General features: G+C 39.3%; 1 protein-coding gene across 2 annotated transcripts in view; it reads right to left on the bottom strand.

Moving 5' to 3' along the window:
• Positions 1–44: 44 nt before the first annotated feature.
• Positions 45–8,169, bottom strand: part of dpf3 (double PHD fingers 3) — a 23,393-nt gene continuing 15,268 nt past the window's right edge. The window contains exons 5-12 of one of the 2 annotated variants that reach the window (XM_010795199.1): positions 8,020–8,115; positions 7,710–7,782; positions 7,258–7,299; positions 5,965–6,102; positions 5,725–5,853; positions 2,700–2,812; positions 1,723–1,804; positions 45–1,569 (exon numbers count right to left, since the gene is read on the bottom strand). In XM_010795199.1, coding sequence (XP_010793501.1) covers positions 1,502–1,569; positions 1,723–1,804; positions 2,700–2,812; positions 5,725–5,853; positions 5,965–6,102; positions 7,258–7,299; positions 7,710–7,782; positions 8,020–8,115 — 741 coding nt within the window. In that variant the 3' untranslated portion in view covers positions 45–1,501. The remainder of the gene's footprint in view (positions 1,570–1,722; positions 1,805–2,699; positions 2,813–5,724; positions 5,854–5,964; positions 6,103–7,257; positions 7,300–7,709; positions 7,783–8,019; positions 8,116–8,169) is intronic. The other variant, XM_010795200.1, reaches the window with a different exon arrangement.

The following is an 8,169-nucleotide window of genomic DNA, read 5'->3' on the forward strand; positions in this document are numbered from 1 at the left end:
TCGTGGCACAATTCAAACGGGATCGAGAGATAATCTTTCTCTCTCCATTGACTTCAATACATACTTTTTTCGAAATAAGGTCCCATGGAGGTCCACCGGAAGGGGAGGGACTTCACCACTCTATTAGTTCGTCCTGTGCTTTTCTAAACCAACTGCTGTGGAGAAAAAAAAATATGAATGAGATTGATTCATTTGGGGGGGAAAAAAAATAGCAGTGCTCTGATGCTTTCAAGATTCAGCAACCCAGGTGTATGGAGCAGGTGACAACGTGTACAGTACCTAAAACATGAATAGACTCGACAGAAAGAAATGAATACCTAGTGAGGCTCTGTCAGTCAAATCCAAAATATAAAAATCTTAAATTCCCTGTTAATACAGTAGTAGTTGTAGAGTGTAAAGACTTTTTGGAAGGAATTGTATTTATATGTATATTTGAACACCAGTATATAATAGGAACATCTGAAAATATGAAGTTTGTGTTGATATGAATAATATTTTAATATATTTCAGGCTCCTCTTTTTGTTACTTTGCCGGTATTGTTACCGGTTGATTTAAAATACATGAATTGATGTGTTTTAGTTAAGGGACCGATGTTTTTATGCTGGTTTCCACAAGGGGGAGATTACATGAAAGGCTTGGGAACCACTGATTTACAGTAACAATGATCTATTTGACAGTAACATTGGACCATTAAAATGAAAAATAAATAATAACATTCCATGCAAAGAAATGCTATAATTTTTGTAAAGTGTCAAATTTAGCACCAGTGTACCCTAGTAACGGCGAGGATACAATAAGCAGACGTGGATTAGAAATGTCACCACGCTCCAACAGGAATGATAGCAGAGGCTGTTTTATCGCCCTGTTTCCTCCCAGCGCAGGACATACATTTAACAAAGCTTGACAAAAACCTGTGAAAGATGGCATAGCTAATATTGAGTCTGTCCAGATATGAAACGGCAAAGTCTAAACACAGGAGAGGAGTAGAGCTGGGAGGAAGAAGTTAAACAAACATCAGTCAAACTCACTGTAGAGCTTGAGCAGAAAGGGAAGCAAGTGACAACAGCTTGAAGCAGAAAAGCCTGCAACAAATCTTCAGAATACAATTTAAATCAGGAGTGAAAACATCCGAGGTTGGTTTAAAATGAGTATTTGTACTGCACAGTATTGGCCGTTATCAATCTTGCTTTGGCTTCTTGCCGTCTGCTGAGTGGTGAGGTAGAGAAATAACCTATAACGGCAAACCTGCAGCTAGCTGATGGTCGAGGTTGCATGTTGATGCCGTTTTTTGAGTGTTGCTCGGCTACATGAGAGGTCAAAGGTCTTCGCGCCTCAGACAGGAAACTGCTCTGAGCCGGCTAATGCACTGGAGTGTGTTTTTTTGATTATATCTGAGAGAAGTGTTTGCTAAAGTGTGGGTTTGTCAAACAGTTAATGTATAGGTACAAATATATATAAATTGTGTGTGTAAGTGTGATTTGAAGAGAATGTTCATGGAAGTTATGCTTCTCCATAGGCGGAGGCCTTGTCTTTTAAAAGGTCCAGACATACGTGACAGCTCCAGCTCCCTGTGAAGAGAGGTAGAAGAAAGAGGGTCAATCTTTGTACCACTTGCTCTTTTTTCATTTATAGCCTTTGCTTGTAGCCTCCTTCATATATACAGTACATGACATATATAGTATCAACACGCTGATGTATAATAAAAGCTCTGAGAGCCGCACCTTCTGGAGGCTTGGTCATTGGGGGCTTCAGGCAGTACATGTGGTATCCTCTGTCACAGTCATCGCAGAACAGCAGCTGGTCCTGCAAAAGAAGACATATCATCAACTTAACTATATATATTACCTATAGCATATGTCCAGGCACTACAGGGGGCAGAATATTAAACATTGAACCTGCTTGTAAAGGTTATTCTTGTCGGAGTAATAAATCATGCCTCTATATATGTGACACGGATAATGTTTTAGCACTTATGAGCTCTATCTAAGGTTAGGCAAGTAGTTCTGTGAGCTTACAAAAAAACATGGGACAATTAATTAAGCTCCATCGAGGCTTAGCCTTCCGATTTATGCCCAAACTGCTATATCTGTCAAAGAAATGTGTAAATAACATGCAGCCTTATAAAACACACCTGTGTTGCAATGCTTGCTATGTTGAGTATTTAACTAATAAGCAAATAGATATCGCCATTAAACTTCTAACCCTTAAGACATTTAGAAGAAATCTACACAAACAGAAACATTGTAGACATTTTTTTCTAGAGCTGCTGGTAGTTCTTTTTCACACATTTGAAAGAAGGCATGCTATGGAAGCAAAATAGCCAAAGGTATTTTGAGCAGTGCATGAAAAACACAATTGTTATACCTTTCTAGTGTTAACATTACTATTGCTTTTTATGTTTACTATTTTTTTACATCTTTCTGAATTGGAATTATACTAAACTGTGCTACAGCACTCAAATAAACATACTGAATTTGGCTATCGAATGAATTTATGATCAGATTTTTCACTCTTATAAAACAAAAGTAAAACCCAAATCAAGGGTGAGCTATCATCTATAATTTCTGATTGGCTTTGACAGGCTGTAGAAAGGTCACAACACTAAAAGGAAAACATGTCAAATGTGGTGCTCTTCAAAGCAAATTCAGAGGGGAATCTAGCCACAGAGGGATATACAAGACTTCGACAGTTTACATACATCGTTCTCTGATGTGCCGCAGAGGCTGCAGGACTTGCACTCTATGCACTGCCACTGGTACGTCCTCACCGCCTGCATCATGTTGTCGGTGAACTGCAGACATGTGGGGTGACCTGCGGAGGGACGAGAGAAGAGTGAAGAAAGAAGGAAGCAAGGGTTGACGAGAAGAGAAGATACATCCATATCCAACATATGATTCACTTGACCAGCAACTCTATTTGATTGCCCTTTGTGGAGTATCCATCATGAAAAATAAAGGATAAACACACTTTCTTTAAATGTTGTTATGCTTTCCAAATGCTTTAAATAAAAAATACAAGCATCTAATGTGAACAACTTTTGCTGAAGTGGTTGAAAAGTCATAAAAACCATGTTATCCCTCATAAAGAAGACTGCTTTGCTTTAATAAGAGCCAGTAGTAAGTGTTAATTGTCTGTAATTGCACCCCATACGGTGTTGAGAGTCTGCGCAGCTGCATGAAAGGTAGCAATAGAAAGCCACACAAGGCAGGTGATTATATGTCTGGAAACAAAACACAAGCCGTGATGTGTGGAGGGGAAAACACAGCCAAGATGTATTTGATCCTCCTCTTCTAAATCCACGTCAGTAACAACATAAAAAGAAGGATGCATGGTATATTTCAAATTCTCTCCTTGTTCACATTCCTAATCCTGAAGTATTACAGTTAATGTCAGTTTTTTTTATAGCATCCACACGTTTTCACAGTGCTGTAAGCCTCTCTTGGTATCTGTGGTATCAATGGGGTATCAATGAGCCATGAATGAGCCATAATCATGATGATGAACTGGTTTCTATCTGGTCTGGGAAAGCAGCCAGAAACATTGTGCAGCCTGTGATGGGTGAATAGAGTGAAATTTAAAGAAACGGTATAAGCTGCCGTCTGCTTCCCCAAAATAAACTGAGGAATTAGTGTCGGAGGGAAATTAGCTGTGGCCGTTTAAAAAATGGACTACCATATTAAATGGATAGCAGCAGGCAGAAGAAAAGAACCATTCAACGAAGCGCCAAAAGAAAAGAGCTTGTCCGTGCCGATTGGCTCTTACCTCTCTTAACTACCTGTTCTCTTTACAATAGGGAGTGACTCAGGAGTCGTTGTTCATCCCACCATAGCCACGTTAACGACCACTTCATTAGGATGTAGCCGTGAAGTTTAGTCTAGTCTGATTATTTTTGTGCAAGTAATTTCAAGTGTAAGAGGATAATTGTTGGTTTTATAAAAATGGGAAGTGAGCAGTGAAATCCTTATGAGCATGTATCCATTAGACAACATTTCCATGAAAGGAAGGAATACACGTACTAGGTCTTCAAAAAGTTCAAAATAAATCTTCAGATCTTCAAGGCGAGTAGTCCAGTCTTCTCTCAATGAAAACTTGATGTGTTGGACTGGTCCATGTAGCAAGGAAGTCGTGTCATTAGCTGTCAGTCAAAGGATCATCATCATCTGAAAACAATATGTCTTCTATCTCGCCATGAAACACGGAGGCCTCGCTGCCGAACATTTACTCTAGAGCACGTTTCTTCCTCCCATCCTTCTTCACTCCTCCTCTTCTTCCAGCTACCATGAAAACATCAGCGTCAGAGCAACACAGACAAGGCCACACACTCTTGCAGCTGTCCTAACAAAAGATTATGGTAGCAATAAAATAGCTCACATCTTGTTGAATTTAATGCGCTTATACTGTGGGTGAGCTGATTCGAGAAATGTTTTTGCTGAGATATCCAGCAGAGGCGGCTTTGGCTAGCGTGGAGGAGAGAAAAAGAAGAAAAAGAAACAAAAATGCAGCCAATTGTGCAGTAAGGTGATGCGTGAGCAACAAAGGGGTGAATGCATGTCGTCAAAAGGCAGAACTCCTTAATGATGGGCGAGGCAGACATGGAGAGGCATGCAGGATGGAAGCAAGAAGAGGAGCCTAGGAATCAATATATTTTTCTGGAGGGAATTTGGAAAGAGTCCTAGCAGCTGGCTCTCACTTTTTATGGTCTACACGGCTCATTGACAACCCGTTGAAAAGACAACATAAAAGCTCAATTCACTGAAAAGCATGGATACATCAGATCTACAACATCAGGTCAAGACACACGTTGGTTAAAGATGAATTAAAAATGTTTGACTAAAAATGAATGTGTAAACATTAATGTCAGCTTTCTAATAAGGTATAGTTCATTGGTGTCGTTTCCAAAAAATATAAAAAAAAATGAATTGTGTCATTCTTTATCTTAACATTTTAGGCAGTGCCATTTTAACCAATGAAACAAAAATAAACACTGGTAGGAAGAGAAGAACAGACATGAACAAGATTGTGGATAAAAGGAAGTAAAGTGAAAAAATGAAGTGTGTAGTGGACACATATTAAAGTATGAGAGTAGCAAACAACTCATATCTGAAAATCTCAATTATTTCCCATATGCTGAGATATTTGGGTAAATGGGATTATTCATTGTCCTGCTGAGAGTGAGATTATAAAATCAAAACTATTCTCATACCTGTCCAGTAAAGCTACAGCCAGGAGATGGTTAGCTTAGCTTAGCATAAAGATGGGAAGCAGTGGGAAACAGCTAGCCTATCTCTGTCCAAAAGTAGCTGTCAACCACACCTAAAGCTTACTAATGTAACAAGTTATATCTTGTTAGATAAATCCATACAAAAACCTCACAAAGACAACAAGCCTCCAGGAAATAGTCCAGTACTTAAAAAACACAATTTCCCAATTCATGTTTTGTAAGGACTACACAAACAAGATAAGACGTGTTATTAAGTGACACGTAGAAGAATTATTAGGCGGACTTTGTTACCTTTGGACACGCTAGCTGCTCCGAAAATGCCAAAATATTAACATTGTTGTATTATTTACAGTATTTTCCTTGCTGTCCTATTGAAATCACACCTATGACATTGTTTAAAATCAAACAATTTGATTGGCAGGATATCTAATTTTGGTCTAAATGTAAACAAAGTCCATGAAGCTTTGATGGAAACCCTCGTGTTGAGGATGTTGAGACCCACCGGAGCGTCCACAGTCAGAGCAGGACACCAGCTCCTCGGCCTGGCCCGTCTTCCTGTTGGAGTCCTGGTCGCCCAGGCAGAAGTCACAGTAGTCGTTGGGGATGATGCTGCCGTCTGCAGCCTTCTGAGCTGCAGGCAGGAACAGACACAGGTAAGTTGAAAGAGATGACATTCCTTTTCTGACAGCTTGAGGCCTCCTGGCTTATCATAAATGTAATATCAAATGAGTCAGCAGCTTACGTTTGTGGTTGTCCGGGCAGTATGGAGGAGACGGGGTCATCTCTGATTCCTTCTCCTCCTCGCCCTCCTCCTCTGCCAGGTGAGTGTGGGTGTAGTGGTAGCTCAGGCCAGGCCGGTTCTTGTAGCGCTTTCCACAGACTACAGATAAAACATTGCAGGTCCATTAGGAACACGACAAATATTGTGCAACGTACTGTAGTGCAGCTACTATAGTGAATTAAGGGTCTGCTAAAAATCAAATATCATCAACGATGTATTTGGAGTATGCTGTAACAAATAACTTTCACGCAATGGTATTCATGTGAGATGGTTTGCATTCTCGTTTACATAGGATTTAGGCGAATAAAAATGGGATGTATCTATTAGTTGTTGAGAGAATATATTATTACTGCAGTGACAGAGAGCGAGGAATCACCCGCTACATATTTAATGCCAAAATAATGTTTTTATATGATAAATAATAAATAAATAAATCAAGATTAAGGCAGGACACAACATTAACATCAAATCAGCCATTTAACTAAAATGAAAATCCAAGGACAAATCGATAAGTAATTCCAAAGGAGGTCTAGTGACTAATGGATGTGAGGACAGGAAACAATAGATGTATATTCTAAAAAATATATATTTTATTGCGAGCAAACTAACAAAAGGTTTGAGCTTTACAGGAAACGTTTTTTTCTACGGTTGCCATGTTGTAAAACTTTGGAAGCATTTGATGTGCTACTAATATGAAAACAGGGATCTACAGTCTAATATTTTCGTAGCTCTAGGGGTCATTTTAAAACGTAATAAACACAGTAGAGATGTAGCCATCATAGAAGTTAATTTTCAAACTGTTTCTGCTGCTTGTTTTTGCTTCACCCAATTCTGCAGCAATTTCTACCTACTGTACCCGAAATCTACATCTAATCTTTGGGTTGAAAACTGACTTTATGAAACATGTTAAACCCCCAGTGTAAACACTTCCACAATGGCTACATCTGCAGATCACAATCACAGCTAGTGCGGCCTTAAAAACATGCATCCCTCAGTTAGACATTAGTAGAGCTGCCTTTTAAAGCATCAAATTGTGCATGCCTTGCAATGAGCAAGCATTAAGGCACGAGGCAAAGCGTTAATGTCATGCAATGCTTGCACTGAGTTCAGGACTAGCATGAAGCATTGAAAGCGTTAGATATCTCAGAGGGATTCACATTCAGTTAGCCATTCCCACACCAGATGCCCATGAGCAAAAACAAAATAAAAAGACAGGAGCCCCTAGAAAGACAAGATGGCGACAGGTTCAGATACCTTCTTCAGCCTTTTTTGAGTTATGCTTTTGTTTGTATCTATCTGGAACAGAGAAGACAAAAGCAAACAATAAAGGAAAGACAGAACAAGACACAAAATGAGGATGAGATTCATTTGTTCGAGGCTCAGTCAACGGTCTGGATTAACAGCAAACTCTTTCTTCATGCTGCAGAGGACAGCTCTTATAGGACACAAGGAGAGGGGGATATCATTGAAGGATGAGAGAAAATAAATTGTCTGCAGGATGTTTTCTGAACATATAAGCTACGAATTTAAGCAGGCATGTAGAGAAAGGTGTCCTGATATAAAACATCTTAAAGGAGTTATCTTCAGTCCTAGAACATGTTTTTCTTTCTATGAGCTTAAGGAGACAATGTGATTCTGATTTTGGCTAAACTAACACGTAAAGCACCATCCAATGTTGTTAAGAATTTAGTTTCCTTTTCTCTTACTGTCACAGACGTAAGGTTTGTCCTGGTCTTCAAGGTTAGCGGCTTCTGTCCTCCTGCGACTGGATCCTCTGTTCTGAAAGGAAATACGTCATACGATAATTACCAAGAGTATACTGTATTTCAACGTCATTAAAAACACAAAATATGTTTTTATTGTATTTGGAGGAGCAGTTTTTTATGTTGGAAAGGTGCTGTAGATATAGTCAAATAGTGTAGAAAGAGCCCTTTTTTCTTTGAATAGATCTTGAGTTGATGAATTGTTGATGAACTAACCCTCTTTTACAGCTCACACAAATGCATGCTGACTTACTTTGCCTCTGTTTCTGTTCTTCCTCTTTGGAGTATCCAGTTCAAAGTCATCTTCATCACCGAGACCGTCTCCGTTTTCCTCTGCCTCCAGAACTCTCTACAGATTACACACACACACACACACACACACACACACCTGCACATCTTCAGT

The sequence above is a fragment of the Notothenia coriiceps genome, unplaced genomic scaffold, assembly GCF_000735185.1.
Source record: "Notothenia coriiceps isolate Sejong01 unplaced genomic scaffold, NC01 NC01_scaffold00037246, whole genome shotgun sequence".
Lineage (NCBI taxonomy): Eukaryota > Metazoa > Chordata > Actinopteri > Perciformes > Nototheniidae > Notothenia > Notothenia coriiceps.